The sequence below is a fragment of the Mixia osmundae genome (genome assembly GCF_000708205.1).
Source record: "Mixia osmundae IAM 14324 unplaced genomic scaffold scaffold_1, whole genome shotgun sequence".
Classification (NCBI taxonomy): Eukaryota; Fungi; Basidiomycota; class Mixiomycetes; order Mixiales; family Mixiaceae; genus Mixia; species Mixia osmundae.
In genome coordinates, this window is record NW_014575563.1 from 725557 (window position 1) to 748335 (window position 22779).

Sequence of the window (22779 nt, forward strand, 5' to 3'; positions counted from 1 at the left end):
TTCGAAGTCGCAAGCCGAGTGAGTGGTCGTCGTCGGCGTAGGCGCGCCTTTGCTTTGCTTTGCTTTGATTGGCCGAAAGTGGCGGAGGTGCCGGTTTGGCGAGCCTACAGACCACGGCTGACGTTTCGCTACCAGTCTAAAGTATGCTACGCTCAGTGCGACCGATATCCAATGGCTTGCGGGCATGCGGTCAGACAGCAGCTCGATCGATGCTCACGCAGGCAAAGCCGACAGCCTCTGTCAATGCAAGCCGAGCAATGAGCTACAGAGTCTCTGCTCCTGCTCGATGGACGGTACCTGCACGCTTGGGCGTGAGGTACGCTAGCTCTGGTGGACTGGACAAATCGGCCATCACCGAGCGTGTGCTCGACGTGCTGAAGTCCTTCGAGAAAGTCGATCCTACAAAGGTGAGCCGGACAAGTTTGCGAGCACGCAAAGTGCTCAAATGCGGTGTGGTGTGCAGCTCACAGCAAGCTCATCCTTCACGACCGATCTCGGACTCGATTCGCTTGATGCCGTCGAGGTCGTCATGGCCGTTGAGGCAAGTCGTCATGCTCGAGACGCGTCCAACGGCTCATATCCAGCGACCGTGCAGGAAGAGTTCAGTATCGAGATCCCAGATGAAGAGGCAGAGTTCGTGCTATTTCCTGCTGCTTTCGGCCCTTTGTGCTCACACACTGCTCGATAGCCGTATCACGAGCATTGCCGAGGCTATCGACTACATTGCCAATACGCCCGAAGGTAAAGCTACCATCATCGATTAGTTTCAAGCTGATGCTTTATATGCAGCGCATTGAACGAAACTCCGAGAGCTAGCCTAGAGTAGGGCAACAATGCAATATTGGGCTTGCTTGTGCTTGTATGCGGTCATGCGCGCGTCTATGACAAGGGTTTCGGCGGATGGACAGCCGCATGTTCCGCTGCTGCTTCTGTCTGCGTCGAAGGCACGGGGAAACTCTTTGGGTCACGATGGAAGAGCGAAGCCCATCTGATGTTGCCGAGCTTGAGGAACAGCATCAGCACACGCTCGAGGCCTGCGTCTCATGAAGTGAGCATGAGCAGAGAAGCCTGGTGTGAGACTGACCAATTCCTCCACCTGCATGGGGCGGCGTGCCCCATCGGAACCCATCGACATATTCCTCCATCTCTTTCGGATCAATGCCGACTTCGCGCATGCGACTCTCGAGCAAGTCAGCCGTATGTACTCGTTGCGCACCGGACAGAATTTCCTCTCCGCGCATGAAGAAATCATATGAATTTGAGAGTTTCTGACCATCAGAACGAGTCAGTGATGACCAAGGCATTGTCAGTGGGTACTGACCGGATCCTGACCATCAGGCATGGTGTAAAACGGTCGCACGGCCAACGGAAACTTGTCGAGGATGTAGTAGTCGGTGTTGAACTTTGCCTTGACAATCTCTCCTAAGCGCTTCTCTGTCGGAGTGCTGAAATCATCGTAATCGCCAATTTCCTGTCCGTTGTCTTTCCATCCATCTTCGCGTAGCAGGCGCACTCCTTCGTGGAAGGGCAGCTTTACAGTCTCTTCTGGGAATACAAAGTCTTCGCTCGGATATTGCGCTCGTACGTCGTCGATCTCTTTGCGCAGGTCTTTTTGCAGTGAGGTGAAGATGAACTTGAGCATCTCGTCCAGCAGATCGACGACTTCGTGGTAGTGTTCGTTGAATGTCATTTCCAGATCGAGTCCCGTGAACTCGGTCATATGTCTTGCCGTGTTCGAGTTCTCCGCTCGAAAGACTTTCATGTTCCGTCAGCCACGCACTGCCAGGAAGCAAAGAGACTGACCAGGTCCAATCTCGAAGACACGCTCCATGTCGGCGGCGATGCACATTTGTTTTGCCAGCTGAGGTGACTGAGCGAGAAAGGCAGGTCGTTTGAAGTAGTCGACCTTGAAGACACTCGAGCCCGACTCTGTCGCTGCGCCTTGCATTTTGGGTGTATGAATCTCGATAAAGTTCTTTGAGGTCAGATAGTCTCTGAACAAGCGGCAGATAGCAGAGTTGATCTTGAAAATGGACAGATTCGTATGCGACTGCCTGGCGCGTCAGCTGATATCATCGATAAGTCGCTCACACTGACGCGCAGATCGAACAAACGGCTATCGAGACGTGTTGGGGCATGGACCACGTTGAACTCACTGTCTGGTCTTTCGAGCTCGGCTGCACTTCTACACGCATCGTCGAGCGAGAAGGGCAGCTCCTTTGATGGTTCGGCGATAGTATGCAGCTGCTCGGCGGATTAGCCTGCGTCTTATCGGTGCCTACTGAATCTACCTGCGCGATCTTGATCTCGGCATCCTGGACGGTACAGCTTTTGACAGGCTCGATAGGCAGTTGCACGCGTCCTCGTACGAGGACAATGGTCTCCTTCGGAAGAAGCTGCAGGTGTTTGACCATGTGTTTGCTGACGAACTTGGGCTCAACATTGGCGATGCCTTGGATCATCTCTTGTCCGCTTTCCTCAGTCAGACGGAAAGTAACAAAGACCATCTTGGCTCCTTGTGCCCGGGTCGTGTGCACACGAGCTCGGAACAGGACCTCCTGACCGTCATTGTTGGCCGTGAGCTTTCCGACATGGGTGTATGATTCGCCTGGTTCGAGATCAGAGGGGCATCTTTGCAGAGTTACACAAACGCACCCGGACGCGTTTGCGATTGATTCAAAGGGAGCTTGCCGTAGTTGTCCTGCGCAAAGTCCTGATAAATCGTGAGACATGAGTCGGTAGCAATGCTCGAACGGAGTCGACGCACGACATCGGCTGCCTCTCGAGCTTGACGAGCCTCCGCTTCCTTTGCCTCTCGCTCGGCTTTCTTGCGCTCCTTCTCCATCTCCTTTGCCTTCTTTTTGAGCTCACTCTTGCTTGGACCTTTGGACTCGCCGTCGACTTGGCTTTCTGGGGCATTGCTCTGGTTGGCTGTGCTGGCTGGCTCAGGCGCTGCAGAAGGTTCTATAGATGAGCTCATGATGACGTTCGAGCTTGAGAGACTTCTGTTGGACTGGGAAAGCTGTATGGGGCGAGTCGTCGTCAAGAAAGAGCTCGTAGACAAGCTCTGTGACTTTTGCTCGATGTCGAGCGTAGACGGCAGGCGAGGCCGCAGTCGAGCTGCAGAAGGGTTGCAAAGACTGTTCGCACGAACAGTCAGGCGGTGTGTGGTACGGGCAGCTCGTGAACAGCCACAGAGCATGCAAGTCTGTCGTCCACTCGAGCTGGCAAAAAGTCGCGCGCTCCTGTCGAGAATCGTCTGTATGACGAGCCAATAGCCAATGCTGGCCACAGCAAACATCGCAGCTTCCGCCCGATCCCTAGCTTCAAGACATCCTCAGCCAATTATGCCTTGCTTGACACACAGCCAGCCCGAAGCAGTCAGAAGCTCCGTTGAAGCGAGCGTGACCGTCGCAATGGCCGCTATTGCTGCACTCATACTCAGCTCCTATCAACTTGCCATCAACGCCAATGCAGACTGAACCACGATCTAGCCGCAGATCGCTGCAAGCGTTTTCGCTGACCCGATACGTCCGATTGCCATTAGATCCTCATGCTTGCTCTTGCTTACTTCATCACCGAGCTGGCGCGACGCGTTAGCCGCGCAAACCGCTTGCGAGGCCTTCAAAAGCCGTGGACATCTTCCTTCCCTTTCCTCATCGTGACGCAAGATGGTGAAGCTATCGGCGGCGTTTGTCGCGACTGCCTTGCAGCCCTCAACGAGTAACGTCGTCGTGTATACTCTTATCGGAGTGGCAATTTGCTTGAAGCGATACAATGCCCTTGAGCTGCTTCTCATCAGCCTTCTCGCGCTCAACTGGCAGCGAGTACCGCTTGCATACCACATCCGGCTATTCTCTCCCATCATCAAAGTCATCATCAAAGCGCGCCTCTATCGCAAAGGCCATCTTCGTACCTCTCGCGATCCAGCCTTGGGACTCGAGCCCAGCGAGCACTGGCAAGCCATTGCGCGATCGCCTTGGGCAGTACGTGCCTGTTTCAGTTCCAGAGCGACCTGGTCTGCGCTGGACAACAACATACATATGTCCAATTCGGTCTATGCCACCGATAGCGATCATGGACGCACAAAGATCTATGCAGAAGTTCTCTGGCCACTCGTTGTGACCGAAGGCATCTACGGTAGCCTTGCTGGCACGCACTCTTGCTTCCTTCGTGAGATCCCGATGGGTTGCGCATACGAGGTCGAGACGCATTCTCTGACCTGGGACGACAAATATGTAGGCTGTCTGTGTGTCTACAGAGCGTGCTGACAGTGTGCGCAGACATACCTCTTGCATCGATGGCTGATCGCACCAACAGGCGATGATCTCAATGCAGTCGTCTCGTCAGCCACCCAGCGTCGCCTGACCGTTGCCGCCGTATCGATCAGCAAGCTTTGCTTCTTCACCAATGCTCCTCTGCCGCGAAATGGCATCGTCAGCAAAACGAGAGCGCGTCAGCCGGTGCATACGGGTCGCTTCGTGACACTCTGCGGTTCTGGCGAGGACAGCAGTGCTTGGCAGCTTGCCAAACGGTTGCGAAAGGCAAGGGAAAGCCGGAGATGGCTCGTCGGACAGGAAGTGGATTCGATGCGAGGCGAGGACGACGGCGTAAGCGCTGCTTATGAGAACAAGCGGCTCACGATATTGAGCCTGCTATCGAAGATCGGCTCGGGAGACCGCGCTGTCTGGAGAGAGCTCATCAGGCTGTCTGACCAGGGCGAATCACCTGTCGTGTGCTGACTGTCGTAAATATAGTAATGCGCGCGCTGTAAATTTCGAGGCACCCGCTTGAACTCTGAGATGGTGACCATGTCCGCTGGCAAGACACTGCCCTTGTCCAGAATAGCTTCGGCCAAAGTGCCGCAGTGCAGGAACGTCTTCACGCCGGACAACGAGTGCGCACATGTGCCGGAAAGAGTTCTGCAGAGCTGACGGGAAATTTGCAGACATTGCTTTGTTGCAAGCTTCAGCAGCGTCTTGGTCTATTCGCTCAAAGCCAAGCGTATCGTGTCCGAGCTCAGAACGGCTTCAACCTCAAGCTCGACAAGCTCTGACGTGCTATCGTTGCTCCTCAATCCACACAATCCGCTGCAACTGCTAGTGGGCAGCAAAGGCTCGCTTGACGTCTGGGACTATACCGCCGGCGAGATCCTCAAGTCTATACCACTCGATGGCAGAATAATCGATCTGACAGGTAGTTCTGAGCTCCACGGATCCATCTTCGCGCTCGTCCAGCCTGCCAAAGACTCGGAGCAAAGTGCCTCTGTGCAGCGAATTGACTTGATTGCTGGCAAAGCGACCACTCATGAGGCATTCCCTCTCACAGCACCTACTTGCCTGGCTGTTGACCCACGAGGAGAGCATGTCGTCGTGCTGGATGGCAGGAGGATGCTCGTAGCGAGCGCCTCAGATGGAACGATGCCTGCCAGGGTGTACGAGTCACGCAAGCGACTCACTGCCCTGGCGATCCATCCCACAGAGCCATACGTTGCCGTCGGAGATTCTGAAGGCCAGATAAGATTGTGGTACTGTCTCAGCGATGCTTCGGCTTCCACTTCGGCCAGCGCAGTCTTGCATTGGCATGCACATCGCGTTCGCAGCTTGGCGTTCACACCCAACGGGGCCTATCTGCTCTCTGCCGGAGAGGAAGCTGTCCTCGTCATCTGGCAGCTCGAGACGCATCACAAAGAGTATCTTCCCCGTCTTGGCTCCGGCATCGTATCTGTCGCCGTCAGTGCTTCCGGTCCAGGCGAGATGCTCTTCGTCACGCGGCACGAGGATGGCTCGAGCATGTTCATCAGCTCGCAATCTCTCAAGCTCATCGGTAGCCTCAAGAGTGGATCGACGACAGCAAGGGCAGATGAGAGTGGGCTCGTCCCGATAGCGTACGAGTCTGTGTCCAATCGAATTGCCCTTCCCGCCTCGCATCCATCGACCCTTCAGCTCATCTCTCTCAAGACATCAGACAGTGTAGAGATCGAGATTGCTCCTACGAACCGAATCGTGGGCGAAGAAGGCCGCGTCGAGCCGCCCAGAATCAGTCATGTCGCTTTCAGTACACCTCAAAGAGGCATACCAACATTCATGGCCACCATCGATCGATGGCAAAGCGAAGGGTTCGCACAAGAGACATACCTCAAGATCTGGCAAGGCACGCAAGACGGCTCCTATGCCCTAGTGACACGCATCGACAGACCTCATAGCGATGAAGTCACTTCGGTCTGCTTCAGTCAGACCGCGCCACTGCTGGTCTGTACTACCAGCAAGAAAGGTCAGATCAAGCTCTGGCAGTCTCGCCAAGACTTCAAGGGCCGAATGACCTGGAGCTGCCGCTCCGTCTTCGACTGTCGCCAACAGAGCGCCTTTGCCGCTGCCTTCTCTTTTGATGGCTCTCTTCTTGCCATCGCTCATCAAACTTGCGTTTCCCTGTGGAATGTTCGATCACTAGCCTTACTGAGATCGATCTCGTCGCCAAATGCGACGCTTGTCAGCTCAATTGTCTTCGCAGGCAAGCATGGTCAATTCCTTGTCTACGGAGGCCGCAATGGCATATCGGTATGCGATGTGTATACATGCGATGAAATAGGAGCAGCAGCAGTGTCACTGCAGAGTCTTCACTCCGTTCGAGGCAGCGACAAAGCGATTGCCGTCGAAAGAAGTCTCGGTACAGATCCTACACATGACGTGCGCGCTTTCGAGATATCGCTCGGCGACACGATCGAGGCAAGCCTCAAGATCATGCCAGGTCCGATGCGAAGCCTCACGCTCATCAGTGATGGCAAAGCCCCGGCATTCGCCTTCGTGGACGCGAATGGCAGCATTAGTTTGGCAGGTACAGACGTCGGTCTGCCTCAATTGCCAGCACGACTACCCGACACTGTCGGACCTCTGTCATTACTCAGCGACTTACTGGACGACCTGACGCTTCCGACACCGACAGGGGAAGCAAGGAGCAATCCTCAAATCTCAAATGTATCTGCATTGCTAGACGCAGCTCCGCACACGCTGCCGCCACTGCGCACGATATGGCGCGAACTCCTACGTCTACCAGTGATGAACAGAGCAGTGGAAACAGAGCAGCCGGCGGCCTCGATGCCGATGGATGTAGACGAGGCGACACCCGTCACAAGCGAGATAGCTAGCATCGAGACGCCTGCGGAGCTTCGTGAAGCATTTGAGCGTATGTTCGCAGCGTAGATCACATCTCTGTAGCTGTAGAGATTGACAACGTAGACTCTGTAGCTATAGACGCAATGTAACCAGTTCTTGTTCGCACAAAAAGATGATGACGTCCTTCTCGTCGATGCTCAGTCTTGCTACGCCGATACAGGCGCCAGAAGATGGCGAAGTTATCTTGGCCACCGCAGAACGCGCCGTTCTTGCTTTGCTGCCTGGTGGAGGAGGGTAGTACAAGTATGCGTTGCCACCAGCAGGGATTTGTGAACCTGAGGTATTCGCATGAGCAGCTGCCCGAAGCGTTGCACCGGCTTCGATTGCGATGCTGACAGAATGATCGAGATGCGCGGCGTATTTTATGTCACGCTTTGAGGCGAGCACGAAAGCGAGTGCAGGAAATGTTGATGTGTGTCGCCAGCTCGCCGTGTCTGTTTCGAGTTTGAAAAGAAAGCCATGAACGTCGCTGCGAATGATGATCGATTTATCGGTCTGCGGCTGACTTGGGACTGGCAGTGAGAGAAGCTCGACAGGGCGCGTAAGCGGTACTCTGGTGGTTCGACCCTCGTCAGATATAATTGTTAGCATGGTTCCGCTGCCCGGCGTATCGGCAGGAGCATCAATGTCGGCGTCAACTTCATCGCCGAGCAAAGTCGATGGCGGAACATTGTCCAGGTGCGTATCAGACGTATACTTATCTAGGTTTGCTGCAATATCTCTTGCTACATCGGCGTCGAGCGTCTCGTCAATCTCCTCATAGCCTTGAGCGTCTGGCGAAAAGATGCTGTACCAGCGTGACGATTCGGTCTTCTCCAATGTGAGAGACAAGAGGCATGCATCATCCAAAGGCTCGAGAGACCACGTTGACTCGTCTGGTTTGATTTTAGACCATAGCTTGCGATGTGACCAGCGCGGTAGACAAGCGTTATCGGTCTTTGGCGCAATCGTCACGAATTGAGGCGAAAAGGTCACATTGATGTCCTTGGCTCTGGCTGCAAGAGGGAGCTTGAAATCGACTGTGATAGTCTCTGACGTCTGACTCCAATGATATCGCACGGACTCTGTCGGTTTGATTTTCGACTGCTCGACTTGCGAGTCGGCCGGGACACCAAGAGCAGTAAAATGAGCGCTTGCGCCAACGATCCAGCTCGCAGTATTGTCTTGACGGTACACGAAGGATGGCAAGTCGGCACCCGTGATGGTCCACATCGTGTCCAGGAGAGCATAGCCATTGCGAACGATTTGACTTGGCGTCACGAGCGCGAGCGTGAAGCGCCCGGATTCCTCGTCGTTCCCTCTGCTGACAGCAGCTTCGGACAGATACGAGATCAAGTAAGCCATTGTGCCATCTGGCCTAGCTTGCGACTGTACGCCTAGCAAACTGAAAGGTAGTGAGGCGTCATTGACTTGCAAGCTATAAGATGCATCTATTGCGGCCGTCTGTGCCGAGGAGCTGATGATGTAGAGCAACCCAGTGCCGTCTGCTACGATGATCTTGCCATCTGATATCACAATGCTAGGGTACTCTGCCGCCTTCGAAGCCGTGCTAGGGCTGACGGGCAGGGGAATAGCCAGAAGCAGTTTGATGGCGACATCTTGCTCACTGAGGCTTATGCGCCAGACTTGTGCTTGACCATCGATAAAGACTGCACTTGTAGCTGACTCCGGGCAGAGAAAGTTGTGCTTCGCCTTGGCTCTGACTGCACGCCAGTTGTACGTTGCAATGTCATCAACTCGTACAAGTGGCCGTCCTGGCAGCGCAACGTCGTCACCTTTACATGGCAGCGCTTGCCTGGACAGCGCAGCATCTCTTAGCGGACTGAGCTTGTAGCCCTCGAACAGTGCATTCTTGAGATTTCGATCGACCTTCGTAAAGTCGTCCATGTCGAGACGGCAGACGCGATCGACTGGAACACTAAGGGGATGAAATCTCGCTAGAGAGACAGGAAAGAGCACGAGGGGCAGAGTATGATAGCCCGAGAGTGCAGTGTGACAACATATATAGATAGTAGTGAGATAGCTCAGAAACAGCCTCATGCTCCTCGCCAACGTCACCACGGCCACGACGACTGAAGTCCGAATACCAGCCGAAGCGAAGCAGACGACAGGACAGTGTGTGACAACGCAAACACTCTGCAGAGACCTTTCGGCCAAAGCATGACGAGTGCGGTGGGACGCAGCAACTTCATCGAGAACCATCTCGGGCCAGGCACAGTCAGAGACTGGCTAGGCTGAACGAGAGGTCATGTCTCCGTTAAAGGGAGGCAAGAGGCTTCTTCCCTCGTCGTCGCTATGTGTAAAGGTGGCAACTTTGAGTTGCTAGACGACTCGGATGTTTTTCTATAAAGAAATCCTGTAAGCTGAAGAAGAGGCAGAAGCCCAAAGTCAGCAACGGCTCTCGCAAAGTAACGCAGATGGTAGGAGTGGGTCCACGTAGAGATCGGATCGTCGTGGAAAGGTAAGCCGAGGACGATATAGCGAAAACAACTCACAGTATGGTCTTGAGCTAAGAGGGATTGAAAACTTCTTCTTATGCTGTTCGTTTCTCTCACGCTCGCGTGATCGACGTGATCGGGGCGCGGGAAGCAGTCGAATCTTACTCGCGCCGCTCGTTATATACGGGCTTGAGGCGAACGCTGTCAAGTTCGTACGCATGCAAAGCACTGCCTCGCGAGCAGAGCTCTCGTATGTTGCCCATTCGCTATCAATAGCATCAAGATCAGATGGACGACAGCGGCTCGATTATCGAGATATTCATATCGCCAGCGGCATCGCTCCTCAGTCGAATGGCTCTGCAAGAGTTGTTGTAGCAGGTTCAGACGTCCTCGTGGGATGCAGACTCGAAGCAGTCGGAGAGTCAAGCTCGAACGCGGGCAGTGGGGCAGCCCGGGCGGGCTCGGACGCCTCGCGATGGCTCGACATTGATGTCGATTGGTGAGGCGCTCTTTGTGAGCTCCTCTTCTAGATACTCACGAGAGAGCAGCTCGCCCATGGCGCTACAAGCCCTTGATCATGATCCTACCGGAGGGCTCGTCTCCTTCATCGCAACGGCGCTAAAGAGTCATTTCTTCGGCGCGAGCCCGAAAAAGTCAACGACGAGAAGGAGAGTACGAGATCAACTCATCATCCTGCCCGGCAAGCGGAGATGGTCGCTCGCTATCGATGTGATTGTTCTCGGCGCATCCGGCGGAAACCTGTACGATGTTGCGTTCATGGCAGTCAGAGCGGCTTTGTGGGATCTGCGCATTCCCCGGACACGCAGTACCGCCTTGCTCAACCAACGAAGAAAGCCGGGCGAGGATGGCGAGCAGCCTGGCAGCTCCGTAGCACAGCCGGGCGGTGACATGAGTGCGTTCCTCAAGGGCACAGCCGACGGTATACGCAAGAAGAATCTCAAGACAGCGGGTCGAGTCGTCGATTTCGAGCTAGACGACAGCGAGTCTTTGGGCGATCAGTTAGACGAGCGCGATCAGCTGCCCGTTTGCGTCACACTCAACCTGATCCATCAAGAGCCGTTTCTTGACGCGACACTGCACGAAGAGTCAGCTTCGCAAAGCAGACTGATTGTCGCTTTCGATGGAGCAGACAATGTCTGCTCGATGCGACTGGAGCGATGTCAAGAACTCGAGCTGACAAGACTCAGAGATCTGCTCAAAGTGCGTTTGCTTGCGCTCTCACATAACTCTGCTGATGGCTGCAACAGACTGCTCATGGGGTGGCGACAGAGATGCGACTCTCACTGAACGCTCGCATGGCGAGCGCAGATCTTCCAGACGGAGGACTCGCAGCCTTCCCATAATCACAACGAGCATCAATAGAATGCAATTTGTTGTTGTAGACCTGCTACTTGCAAAGCGAATCAAGCGCCGTAATGACGGCAGCGCCAACGTCGACAGACTTTGCCGAGCCGCCCAGATCAGCCGTACGGATCTGATGACCTCCGTGTGTACTTTCATCTAGAGCGATTCTGACCGCGTTTTCGATCAGGTCGGCTTCCTCGCCCAGCGAGAGCGAATAGCGCAACAGCATGCCAACCGACAGAATCGTACCGATTGGGTTTGCGATGCCCTTGCCTGCAATGTCTGGTGCAGAGCCATGGATCGGCTCGTAGATACCGAGGCATTTGCCTTTGCCGTCAGGTAAGCCAGCGAGCGAGGCAGAAGGCAAGAGACCCAATGAGCCTGGAATGACACTGAGCTGATCGCTCAGAATGTCTCCGACTACGCGCGAGTAAGTTTGTGTTTTTATGCTCAGCAGGGCGAGGACATACAGAGATTGTCTGTGAGGATGATGCCATTGAGCTTGCGAGGTCTGCTGCCGATGACCATGGCTGCAGAATCGACCAGGTGATGATCGATCTTGAGCTGAGGGAACTCTTTGGCGAAGAGAGCAGTGACTGTGCTACGCCATAATCGGCTGGTTGCAAGCACATTGGCTTTATCAATTGAATGGATCTCGAGCGGCGGATCAGCTGCTAGTGCAAGGTGTGCAGCGACGCGGGCGATTCGCTCAACTTCGGGGACAGAGTAGTCACAGCGATCCCAGGCTGCGCCCTTAGGGTCGCCTTGCTCTGCTTCTTGCCTGTCACCAAAGTAGATGCCTCCCACTAGCTCGCGCAGGCAGATAATGGACGTTCCCTTGGCATGCTCCTCTTTGAGCGGCGACAATTTGAGCAGGCTTTCCGACGGGAAGAGTGCAGGCCGAATGTTGGCATACAAGTCTAGGGCTTTGCGCAAGCCGAGGATGCCTTGCTCTGGTCTGATCTTGCCCGTGCCCCATTTGGGACCTCCAACAGCGCCTGTCCATAAATTTTAGCTTGTACCTCTGCATCAGGCGATCCATGTACCTAGCAGGATGGCATGAGCTGAGCGACATGCGTCTAGTGTCTTTGGCGGCAATGGCTCGCCAGTCGAGTCGATGGCTGCCCCTCCAAAGTCATGTGATTCAATGTCAAAGCTCAAAGACGGTCGCAAGGTCGCAAGATGCTTGAGCACTCTGACAGCTTCCCCAGTCACCTCTGGTCCTATTGGAACGGAGGCATCAGCAATAGCCACAACTGATACTGCGACGGCTGCACCTATGCCATCGCCAGGCAAGACCACAATCTTGTACGACATTTTGTCGAGTCGAGAGAAAGCGCGACGGCGGCTTGTCCTTCTGCTGTCCCCTGCTGTCTGTGCGCGCCTGTCCGGGCGCATCTCATTCGGCTTCTCGCGATGATTCCCTTCTGTCTTCGCCGCTCACTTGGTGCCTTCACAATCGAATGGATGCCAAAAGCCTGCCTCGGCTTCTGCCCAACGCCGTCCTGTCACACAATGACGTCGAGCTGCTCGTCCTGCTCTCGAAGAAAGCTTTCTCGTCTGGCGAGACCATCTCGGGCATTTTGCAACTATCGGCAAGCTCGGAACACATTGCACTCGGCGAGATTGCTGTCAAGCTCCAAGGCATCGAGGAGCTTGATGCAGACGTAGCAACGCTTGCTTTCCTCGAAAAGACGACACTTTTTCAATCTGCGTCGTTGCCACCATCTAATGCAGTCTATGCCGCCGAGAATATCGATGGAACATCATTCTGGCGTGCTCGCAAAGGAAGGTGTCGTTTCAACTTTCAGTACGAACTGCCTTTCGACTCGCCGTCAAGCGTAAACGTCCCCAATCTCGCCGGCGTGACTTATGTTCTCACTGCCACTGTCGCAATCAGATCTAGAGATGGCACATGCTCAGTGCTCAGCCGTCAGATCATCCTGAGCGTCACCGAGCAGCCTGAAATCGCTGTACAAGCTCACCTACCTGTCATTGAAGATTCGATACTCAAATTGCCAAGTCGTGGCCCTCGAGGCGATATTGCTCTGGAAGGCCGCTTAGATAGCGGCGTCATCAATGTCGATGCCGGGCAGCAAATTGCCGTACGCGTCAAATGCAGAGCGTCTGGCGCAGGTCGACTTGGCTACACTTCAGTCGCACTGAGGCGACACATCACTCGAGGCAAATCTGCAACATTGGGACGCGCCACGAATCCCATTGATACGTCCGTCATTACTGATACACCTTTGCAAATCTCTAGCGAACAAGACACGAGTCAAGTCGCCTTATTGCCGATTCCCAAAATATGCTCGGTGCAGTCTGCACAACTGTTCGAAGTTCAGTACGATGTTGCTATCACTATGCTCATTGATGCCTCATGGTGAGTCACAGAGGCTTTGCAGACTCTGCGCTGGCTGACAGAAGAAACAGGGGCGATGTATTGCAAGTAGTGCTTCCAGTGTTGCTCGTCAGCGGTAGCAACCTTCCGATTGACCATAGCGAGGCAAGCATCGCAAATGAGCAGACTCTACTCTCACACTCAGGCTCTCAATTCTCTGGCTACGGCGCTGCTGGCTTGTCGCCGAGTCTCCACCGCTCGCTCTCGACTGGCTCTCGCAACGTGTCTGCGGAGTGGCTGTCGCCGTCCTACGCCTCCACAGAAGAGATCTCGCCATATGTAGAGCTCCTCAACCGTGCAAGATCGAACTCTGACCCCGCTTCCACTACGTCGTCAGACCCTTACTTGACTTACGAAGCGCCGCAGCTACTTTCTCCTAGACCTGCTCACGCATCCCTGCGGTCTCCCACATGGATGGATGAGAGTCCTCCTGTTGACTATTTCGATCGCATGGTGCGGCCAGCGCCAACGTTCGATGCATGGCCATCAAGCGCTGATCTCTTCTCGATCCCTGCCAATGCTGCTGCAAGCCTGCTTCTGCTTCAGCCTGACCTGAAGCGATCGAGCTCGAGACGAGCGAGCTCGCAGAGCCTTTACGAGATCGGAGCAAGCACTGATCTGTACCCAATTCAAGAAGATGTAGAAGTCGAAACGATTAGGTCGCTCATTGCACTTGATCTCGCATCCTCAGCACGGACCGGCACGCTTGATAAGACCTTGCCTGGTCTGCCTCGTTCGCACAAAGGGTCTAAGCCAGACATCGCAATCCGTCCCTCCGCAGCAAGCATCTTCTTGACGGGCGAAGCTAAAGACTCCGACCACACCATCGAGCAAACGCCTTTCACCGCCGGCGCCTCTACCAGTGCATGGGCAACGGCCACGAAAGACCTTGCCGGCGTACTAACGAGGATCTCAGATACGCCTTCGCTCCGGTCGCAAGCATCTACGGCTACTCTGACTCCGCTAAGCATGCCCTCGACGCCAGTCGAGCCAGTCATCGCTCTTGCTGGCGCTGGTCTAGCATCACTCGAGCGTCGACTCAGTACAAGCATAGGCTGTCGCGCAGAACCACTATCGAAGCGAGAGACGCGTATGCAGCCCGAGGCAATGTCTAATCTGCCCACGCAACAATCGCGATCGATCGCGCCTATCACCGCAATGACCAGCGATCAGATACCTTGCTGTTCAAAGACGCCTACACTGCCAGAGGTTGTAGCACCTCCACTCGACGCTTCAACCGTGAAGCAAGCCACACACGATCTCCATGAAGTTCGAGAACTCTCCGCTGCTACTGACGAGACAACGCATGGAACGCGTGCGCCCCCTCATATCGTTCCAGCATCTCTCGGCTGTCAGGCAACGGAAGCGGCTCCCAAACAGTATCCCATGAAGTCTACAAAGTCTGTAGCATCACAGCAAGACAAGCTGCTAGTAATGGCAGAGCATCTGAGTGCGCCAGCCAACGTCAAGACACTTACATCACTGCTTAAAGCTCGCGCGCCCGATCTCTCTACGAGTCACACGTCTGACACGCTCAAGAGGGTCAAACGCCCGCCCGTCAAGTCACTCATCAGCATATGGGATTCGAACATGTAGCACAAGAGCATGCATTTGGATGCATGACTACAAGCGTTTGGAGGTCATGCTAATGCTCGTGTGATGCTAAAAATGTCCAAAAGAAAGGTCGGAGGCGGGCGTGTATGGTTCTTTGCTTCAAGACAGGGAGTGGGAGGTCACAGCTTGGATTCGACCTCGAGCGCAGTGTTGTCGGCCGCACGTTTGCCGCCCATGAGTGCGTTGGCCTGATCTCGGCGCTGCTGCGCCATTTTAAGTAATGCGTACAATGCTTGGAGGCGGGGCATGTCTACTCCGTGAGCTCGTGCGATCCTGACAGGATTGCCGAGAATGACTTCGATCTCCATAGGCCTGTTACTCTCCCAATCGAGCAGCATGCTAGGTTTTGCGTTTGTATTGCGCTCGGTCGATCTGAGGATCTTGTCCGGCGTTGCCAGATGTTCGGGGAAGCTCCGTCCAAGCACTTTGGGCGCAGCCACGAAGATTTCATCCATGCAAGCCTTGAGATGGATTCTGAGCTCGGTATCGAGCGACATTGTCGAATTGCCCGCGCCGCCAGACAAGACGGCTGAGGGGTTCATCGATGCGTTGATGCAGAGCTTGTGCCATCGAACGAGCTGGAGACCCTTCTCGTCGTACTCTTCAGCATCCTTGACACCGCCATGGGTGAGCATCTTGACGAATTCCGAAGTGGAAGCCTGGCCTCTTGATTCTAGCTGGTGTACGTCATCTCCGCCTCTCTGGCCGACACCGTACGGGCCGATGCTGACGCGAGTCCAGCGATGCTGGATGATCACGCCTGGCTCGACTTGAGCGGCACTGACGATGGTGACGCAGCTGAGGATGGGATTTTGGGGGAATCGGCGACGGTGCGGTTCTTCTAGTCCGATGCCGTTCTGTATCAATACAATGTGGGTCTCGTCGCTCACGATCGGCACAATCTCGGCAGAATCGTCGGTGATGTCTGGCAGACACTTTGTCGTCACGACGGCGTAGTTCCATGTCTGTCCAGAGTCGGCGGCAGCTTGGATGGACGGGTACACCGCATGAGGCCGAAAGTGGTATTCGCCATAGTCTCTAGTGCGCAGGTAGACACCGCGCTTCTTGACGGCGGCATAGTTAGATCGGCAGACCAGCGAGACAAAGACGCTGTTCGCCGGATCGTGCAATCTTGAGCCGTAGAAAGCACCAACGGCACCGGTTCCCACTGGAGCACAGCAAAAGTGTCAGACGCGGCACACTAGCTGGCATCGCGCGCTGGCTTCGTCGAGCCATGCGCACGATCCTGTATGCTCACCGATGAGTATATGCGTGCCGTCAGCCATGCTTGCGCAAGGACAACAAGATCTTTTCGGAATGCTGCCAATGCCGAAGCACGCAATCGTAAATGTCACAACACGGGACAGGGCCCAACCGCGCACGAAAACAATTGACGAGCACCGACAGAGCCAGCCATTTGAGCAGGTGCCCCGTTGCGGCCTTGCTTGTTCCGGCATGTCAAGCTCGTTGTGCCTGGCGATGACTGCTCATAGACGATCTCGCACCTTACCGCGGGCTGGAATCGAAAGATGTACGGACCCTGCTCGAGCGTATACGCATGGCGGGCTGGCCAGATTGCGATCGAGCCTTAGCCCAGGCGGGATAGACTCTGCCGTCGGCTGTCATTGCTTGGGCATCATGGTTATTCCTTCGAGCTTAAGCCTTACTGGATCAGCCTAGGCATCGATAGATGACACAGAGCCTGAAGCTTCTCCAAACAGACGTATAAGATGATCATCAGGACTCGCCTCAGGCAGGCATCCCTCGACCTACAAGCCGTGCAAGACTCAGCTCGTCCGGGCATGCCGCTCTCGGCGGACAACGTGCACTCGCTGTCGAAACTCGACAAGCGCTCCACCCATGCTCGCTCCTCGTCTGCTCCCATGCCGATGCTTGGTTCACCCGTCAAGCTGCGTCCGGATGGCGAGACTCGAAGAGCCAAGCCAGAGAAAGGGCGGCATCGCTCCTCGTCAAGCTCGGGCAGCAAGTCTGGCTTTCTCACGAAGCTGAGGTCCGGCTTTGCGGCTAAGCCAGTCGAAGAGATGGAATGGCATTGCAAAGGTGGCGATCTAGCAGATCACTTTGACTGGATGGAGCTGCCTGTAAGTTGCTCGGCCATCGTCGTTGCCTCGCTCACGCCAAGCAACAGAGTCCTAAAACGCCGGAAACGAAGCGAAGCTCGAGCGTACCTTCGCTGTCTCACACTCGCGCAAGTTCAAGCGATTCTGACTGGTCTGCTCGCTCGCCGGACGATGCAGTTGCACGTCGGCGATCTCGGTCAGCCTCAATGCTATCTATCGACGTTTTTCAGCCCACTCTGCCGGCGATACACGATGACGATGCAAGCTCGGGCTATCGAATCACATTCTCTGCTACACAATCGCCCGTTCTCATCCATGAAGCAAATGACGAAGGCACACAGCTGCGGCGTGCAAAGGAGGAGAAGGCAGCCATAGAAGCCTTAGACGCCTTCTTCTCGAATGGACCCGCACCCGTCAATCGGATTGTGACCCTTCGCAAGGAGGAGGTCACGCTCAAGTCGTACAATTCACCGTTCCTCTCAGCTTCGGCTTTCGGTTCGCCTCTTATGCCGCTCTCGCCCAGTTTCCAGGCACCGGCAACGCCATCGTCGCCCTTTACGCTAGAGAAGAGTCTCTGGCAGCAACTGTCGCTTTCAGACGATCAGACTGAGCAACATGTACTCGATATTGACTTTGCCGAATATGACGACCAGGTCACGCTGCCAGCAGGCTTCGCGATCGGCTTCGGCCTGGCCATATCCAGTCCACTGCTCTACAGTATCTCAGAGCGAAGTCAAGTAGAGTCGACGCCTTTGCATTCACCCAAACTTGCAGATTCAAAGAGGAGCAGCCTGGCTTACAGCCCCAGAACCATTGCTACTCTGTCATGGGATTCGCCCAAAACGTATCGGTACATCTGATGCACAACAAACGACAACATATATACTCATCAGTCCATGTCGTAGAACATTATAGGGGTTTTTTCTAAGTGTCCAATCGTGTTTTCGCAGCTTTTGTCTTTTGCAAATTCTTCGAGATCAGCCGAGCTGCAGGACTGAGCATCTGTCGCATCGCTTGAGGCGTCCTTGGCGTATTCGGCGAATCCAGAATGCGAGACCGCTTCGAGCTCGAGGGCTCCATGCCTGTGCTTTTCCTTCTGAGATTGGCAGAAGCTTGCGACGCCATACGGTGAGCGAGCCGATCTCTTCGCGAGCTTTCGGTCAGCTGGAAAGGAGAATCTCCATCGCGTGGTAGTGCCACAGGTGTGCCTTGCAGCACGCCATGTGTCATGAGTGCGTTCATACCCGTCTCGCCGAGCTGAGATGGCGTAGGGGAAGCCATGGGCGCGACAAAGCCATAGCCGCGTATGCGCGGTGTAGCTGGCTCGGACGCATCTGCGTTGATGGCTTCTGCGACGATGGATGTACTCGGGCTGGACGGTGCGCGAGAGCTCTGGGAACGCCGCTTCTTCGGCTCTCTGATGCGCGTATTGGCATAATTGATCGACTTTGGTTCGGCGTACAGATGCAGGGTCGGATCCCTCGGCTTGGGCTTGATGGACCGCTCGACAATGCTCTCATTTGCGTCTGGCGAAAAGAAAAAGGCATTACGCGTTTTGGCTGACCAGCCCTCCATGCGAACGTCAGAAGCGTCCTTCGTAGCACGCGCAGGTAACGCTGGCGGGGGCATCTCGCTGGCATCCTCCACAGAACTAGCAGCCGAAGAGTCTTTGATCAGTCTGCTTTCTGGTGCTCCTGCTTCTATGACGTGTTGCTTGGCAGCTTGTATGGAGAGCTGGTCTCCGATCAGCGATGTCTTGCCGCCTGTGAGAAGCAAGCGGTCACTCGGCCGGCCAGGTTCAGCGCCTTCGAGCAGCATGACTTCGCCGCCGCCTTCGATGAGAGCTCTGTTCACAGCCTCGACCAACCGTTCGCGGCCCTGACGCGCTTGTAGTAGTCTCGCATTTGATCGCGCTTCCATGTCATACGCCCAACTGTGCTGCACTCGTCGCAGCTCGTTCTGCTTCTGTACGATCTCTGCGAAGGATGCGTTGTCTTCTGAGGTATAGTGGGTAACAAAATGGTCAAGCGAGTGTTGAGATGGATCATTTGTAGGCCTCATGCTACGCGTCGACATGACTGAGGGAGTTGGCGAAGCGCCACGGAGCGGCGTCGCACCTGGCGTAGAGCCTTTCGTGGCCACCATCAGCCTATGCACCCTCAAGTCGTGAGCAGACGCACCTAGATCCCTGCGCAAAGGTGTTGGCGTCACAAGAGGACCCTTGCGCTCGGCTCGGCTATGCATTCGCTCCAAGCTGGCTGCAAGGGCCGCTTGAGTCTCCCTGGCACATTCTGCAGCATGCAGATCTGGGAAGAAGTCTCGCTGGATGATCTTTGACAGGGCTGCAGTATACTCGTCCTCTGTGAGGATCTCTTGGTGGTAGACCGAATGGGTAGGCCGCTTGATTAGCTCATCTTCCGCTTGCCGGACTGCCAGCGCTCGATGCTTGCTGGCCGGCGTGCTCCTCATGCTCATCGGCGTCACCGCCATGTAGCGACAGTGATTACATGAGTATATAATCACAAGCCAATGTCGGTGAAAACCGTGAGAGACGCAAATTCTCTCGTAGGCGCTCACAAAATTTGAGCAGCGTTCGAGCGTCTGCCTAGAGCGACAGACCGTCAAGGCATCCCCCTAGATTTACAGTACAATCAGTCAAGATGGTCAATTTCACCGTCGACCAGGTCAGTCGAGCTTCGGAGTCGCGCAAGATGGACACCGTTGCTGACAAGTGCGCTCGTGCCTGGACAGATGCGTGGTCTCATGGACCGAGTCGGCAATATCCGTAACATGAGTGTCATCGCTCACGGTACGCTCTCCACAAGACAGCTGGTCGATTTAGAGCGCTGACATTTGCACGCAGTCGATCACGGAAAGTCGACTCTGACAGACTCGCTCGTATCAAAGGGTGCGTCGAGGTGCTGCTGAGTCACCACGCAGGCTCATGGTCTTTCGATACGCAGCTGGTATCATCGCCGCCGCTCGTGCTGGTGACTCCCGCTTCATGGACACCCGTCCGGACGAGCAAGAACGCGGCATCACCATCAAATCGACTGCCATCTCAATGTACTTTGAGCTGCCGAAAGAAGACCTTCCGGATGTCAAGCAAAAGAACGATGGTCGGTCCGGCGAGAACGTTTCTGTTCTGTGCTGACGAGATACGGTCAGGCAACGAGTTCCTCATCAATTTGATCGACTCGCCCGGTCACGTCGATTTCTCGTCAGAAGTCACTGCTGCGCTCCGTGTCACCGATGGTGCCCTTGGTACGCTCGCCCTATGCGTATGCATGGCGAACGCTTACAAATTCTCGCAGTCGTCGTCGACTGTATCGACGGCGTGTGCGTGCAGACGGAGACCGTGCTTCGTCAGGCACTCGGCGAACGCATCAAGCCTGTCGTCATCGTCAACAAGGTCGACCGTGCACTGCTCGAACTGCAGGTCTCCAAGGAAGATCTCTACCAGTCCTTCAGCCGAACGATTGAATCCGTCAATGTCATCATCGCCACCTACAACGATAAGGCGCTCGGTGATTGCCAGGTCTACCCCGAGAAGGGCACAATCGCCTTTGGTTCAGGACTTCATGGATGGGCATTCACGCTTCGTCAGTTCGCCGCTCGTTACTCCAAGAAGTTTGGTGTCGACAAGGAAAAGATGATGGGCAAGCTGTGGGGCGACAACTTCTTCAACCCAAAGACGAAGAAGTGGACCACAAAGAACACTGGCGCTGACGGCGAGGTCCTCGAGCGAGCATTCAACATGTTCATCTTGGACCCAATCTTTAAGATCTTCGATTCCGTCATGAACTTCAAAAAGGATGCGATCATGCCCATGCTCGAAAAGCTCGAGGTCAAGTTGACTTCAGAGGAGAAGGACCAGGAAGGCAAGGCGCTGCTCAAGTCGATCATGCGCAAGTTCTTGCCTGCTGGTGACTCTCTCCTGGAGATGATAGTCATCAATCTGCCGTCACCTCTGACTGCGCAGAAATACCGTGTCGAGAACTTGTACGAAGGTCCCCTCGATGACGAATCCGCTATCGGTATCCGAGACTGTGATCCCAAGGGTCCCCTCATGCTTTACGTCTCAAAGATGGTCCCCACATCCGACAAGGGTCGATTCTACGCATTCGGACGTGTCTTCTCTGGCACGGTCAAGGCTGGTCCCAAGATCCGTATTCAAGGCCCGAACTACGTGCCCGGCAAGAAGGAAGACCTATCAATCAAGTCCATCCAGCGCACCGTCCTCATGATGGGCCGTTATGTCGAGCCTATCGAGGATTGCCCTGCCGGTAACATTGTCGGTCTCGTCGGTGTCGATCAATTCCTGCTCAAGTCCGGCACGCTCGCGACCTCCGAGACTGCTCACAACATGCGTGTCATGAAGTTCTCCGTCTCGCCCGTCGTGCAAGTCGCCGTTGAGGTCAAGAATGCTAACGATCTGCCCAAGCTCGTCGAAGGTCTCAAGCGTCTCTCAAAGTCTGACCCCTGCGTGCAAACTTGGATCTCGGAGACTGGCGAGCATATCGTTGCCGGTGCAGGCGAACTCCATCTCGAGATTTGCCTCAAGGATCTCGAAGAAGACCATGCGCAAATCCCTCTCAAGAAGTCTGCGCCAGTCGTCGCCTATCGCGAGACCGTCCAGGCTCTGTCCAGCATGACTGCTCTATCCAAGTCGCAGAACAAGCACAACAGGATTTACATGACTGCTCAACCGCTTGACGAAGAAGTTTCGAAGGCCATCGAGACTGGCAAGATCGCGCCGCGAGATGACTTTAAGCTCCGCGCACGTGTGCTCGCTGACGAGCATGGATGGGATGTCACAGAAGCACGCAAGGTGAGATATCTCGATACGGTCACGCTCACTACGCTCTGACTCTTGCCCTGCAGATTTGGTGCTTCGGTCCCGACACAAACGGCCCGAATCTGCTCGTCGACACGACAAAGGCTGTACAATACCTTGCCGAAATCAAGGATTCCTGCGTCGCTGCCTTCCAGTGGGCTTCGAAGGAAGGTGTGTGCGCTGAGGAACCCGGTCGAGGTGTCAGATACAACATTCTCGATGTCACCCTGCACACGGACGCCATCCATCGTGGTGGTGGTCAGATCATCCCGACATGTCGTCGTGTGATGTATGCCAGCGCTTTGCTCGCCACGCCAGGTATTCAGGAACCCGTCTACCTCGTCGAGACAACTTGCTCCGAATCCTGCCTGGGCGGTATCTATTCTACGATGAACAAGCGTCGTGGTGTCGTCATCAGCGAAGAGCAACGAGGTGCGTTTATCGCGTTGGCTAGCTATGATTGTGCTGACATCCATCGCTTCCCCCAGTTGGTACACCGCTGTTCGCAGTCAAGAGCTACCTGCCCGTCGCTGCATCTTTCGGCTTCACTTCCGATCTGCGTCAAGCAACGGGCGGTCAAGCCTTCCCACAGATGGTGTTCGATCACTACGCGCTCATGAACGGCACGCCTCTCGAAAAGGGCAGCAAGATGGAGGAGCTGGTCAAGGAGATCAGGAAGCGCAAGGGTCTCAAGGACGAAATCCCTGACATCTCGAACTACTACGACAAGCTCTAAGCGGCTCTGTTGCCCCGCTCCGAGCGATCCTCGCTCTGATTGCATTGATGTACTGTCCCCTTTGCGTTTTTCATGATGACCCACACCGAGCTTGATCATAATGTTCCTGTCGATCGTGCACCGTGTCGCGAAAAC

General features: G+C 55.0%; 11 protein-coding genes across 11 annotated transcripts; 6 read left to right on the plus strand and 5 right to left on the minus strand.

The window, feature by feature from the left end:
• The first annotated feature begins 74 nt into the window (after positions 1-74).
• On the plus strand, positions 75-810 carry L969DRAFT_68958 (uncharacterized protein). The gene is made up of 5 exons (XM_014715293.1): positions 75-407; positions 464-545; positions 600-633; positions 689-741; positions 790-810. Exons 1-5 carry the CDS (start codon positions 144-146, stop codon positions 795-797), a joined length of 441 nt encoding a protein of 146 aa, XP_014570779.1. The 5' UTR covers positions 75-143; the 3' UTR covers positions 798-810.
• L969DRAFT_605585 (uncharacterized protein) lies at positions 510-3789 on the minus strand. Its single transcript, XM_014715294.1, has 8 exons — positions 2768-3789; positions 2656-2713; positions 2292-2608; positions 2098-2244; positions 1804-2050; positions 1322-1755; positions 1085-1268; positions 510-1034 (listed from the first exon to the last, which is right to left on the minus strand). Exons 1-8 carry the CDS (start codon positions 3299-3301, stop codon positions 880-882), a joined length of 2076 nt encoding a protein of 691 aa, XP_014570780.1. The 5' UTR covers positions 3302-3789; the 3' UTR covers positions 510-879.
• L969DRAFT_43650 (uncharacterized protein) lies at positions 3672-7199 on the plus strand (the record flags this gene model as incomplete). Its single annotated transcript, XM_014715295.1, has 4 exons — positions 3672-4238; positions 4284-4610; positions 4803-4897; positions 4949-7199. 4 exons carry the CDS (start codon positions 3672-3674, stop codon positions 7197-7199), a joined length of 3240 nt encoding a protein of 1079 aa, XP_014570781.1.
• A 23-nt stretch (positions 7200-7222) lies between these two features.
• L969DRAFT_131941 (uncharacterized protein) lies at positions 7223-9601 on the minus strand. The gene has a single exon (XM_014715296.1). It carries the CDS (start codon positions 9372-9374, stop codon positions 7245-7247), a length of 2130 nt encoding a protein of 709 aa, XP_014570782.1. The 5' UTR covers positions 9375-9601; the 3' UTR covers positions 7223-7244.
• Positions 9602-9759: 158 nt separating this feature from the next.
• On the plus strand, positions 9760-11205 carry L969DRAFT_84029 (uncharacterized protein). Its single transcript, XM_014715297.1, has 3 exons — positions 9760-10109; positions 10159-10831; positions 10879-11205. The coding sequence occupies exons 1-3, from the start codon at positions 9829-9831 to the stop codon at positions 10972-10974; spliced, it is 1050 nt and encodes a 349-aa protein (XP_014570783.1). The 5' UTR covers positions 9760-9828; the 3' UTR covers positions 10975-11205.
• L969DRAFT_91619 (uncharacterized protein) lies at positions 11019-12292 on the minus strand (the record flags this gene model as incomplete). Its single annotated transcript, XM_014715298.1, has 4 exons — positions 11019-11395; positions 11446-11973; positions 12022-12198; positions 12253-12292. The coding sequence occupies 4 exons, from the start codon at positions 12290-12292 to the stop codon at positions 11019-11021; spliced, it is 1122 nt and encodes a 373-aa protein (XP_014570784.1).
• Positions 12249-15196, plus strand: L969DRAFT_131868 (uncharacterized protein). The gene is made up of 2 exons (XM_014715300.1): positions 12249-13358; positions 13409-15196. The coding sequence occupies exons 1-2, from the start codon at positions 12439-12441 to the stop codon at positions 14970-14972; spliced, it is 2484 nt and encodes an 827-aa protein (XP_014570786.1). The 5' UTR covers positions 12249-12438; the 3' UTR covers positions 14973-15196.
• Positions 15012-16276, minus strand: L969DRAFT_100678 (uncharacterized protein; the record flags this gene model as incomplete). The annotated part of the gene is made up of 2 exons (XM_014715301.1): positions 15012-16158; positions 16249-16276. 2 exons carry the CDS (start codon positions 16274-16276, stop codon positions 15110-15112), a joined length of 1077 nt encoding a protein of 358 aa, XP_014570787.1. The 3' UTR covers positions 15012-15109.
• A 516-nt stretch (positions 16277-16792) lies between these two features.
• L969DRAFT_80872 (uncharacterized protein) lies at positions 16793-17931 on the plus strand (the record flags this gene model as incomplete). Its single annotated transcript, XM_014715302.1, has 2 exons — positions 16793-17092; positions 17302-17931. 2 exons carry the CDS (start codon positions 16793-16795, stop codon positions 17929-17931), a joined length of 930 nt encoding a protein of 309 aa, XP_014570788.1.
• Positions 17932-17995: 64 nt separating this feature from the next.
• Positions 17996-19540, minus strand: L969DRAFT_14366 (uncharacterized protein; the record flags this gene model as incomplete). Its single annotated transcript, XM_014714884.1, has 2 exons — positions 17996-19200; positions 19252-19540. The coding sequence occupies 2 exons, from the start codon at positions 19538-19540 to the stop codon at positions 17996-17998; spliced, it is 1494 nt and encodes a 497-aa protein (XP_014570370.1).
• A 135-nt stretch (positions 19541-19675) lies between these two features.
• L969DRAFT_84033 (uncharacterized protein) lies at positions 19676-22777 on the plus strand. Its single transcript, XM_014715303.1, has 8 exons — positions 19676-19755; positions 19823-19880; positions 19935-19979; positions 20035-20190; positions 20240-20335; positions 20386-21902; positions 21956-22340; positions 22397-22777. The coding sequence occupies exons 1-8, from the start codon at positions 19732-19734 to the stop codon at positions 22642-22644; spliced, it is 2529 nt and encodes an 842-aa protein (XP_014570789.1). The 5' UTR covers positions 19676-19731; the 3' UTR covers positions 22645-22777.
• The last annotated feature ends 2 nt before the right edge of the window (positions 22778-22779 follow it).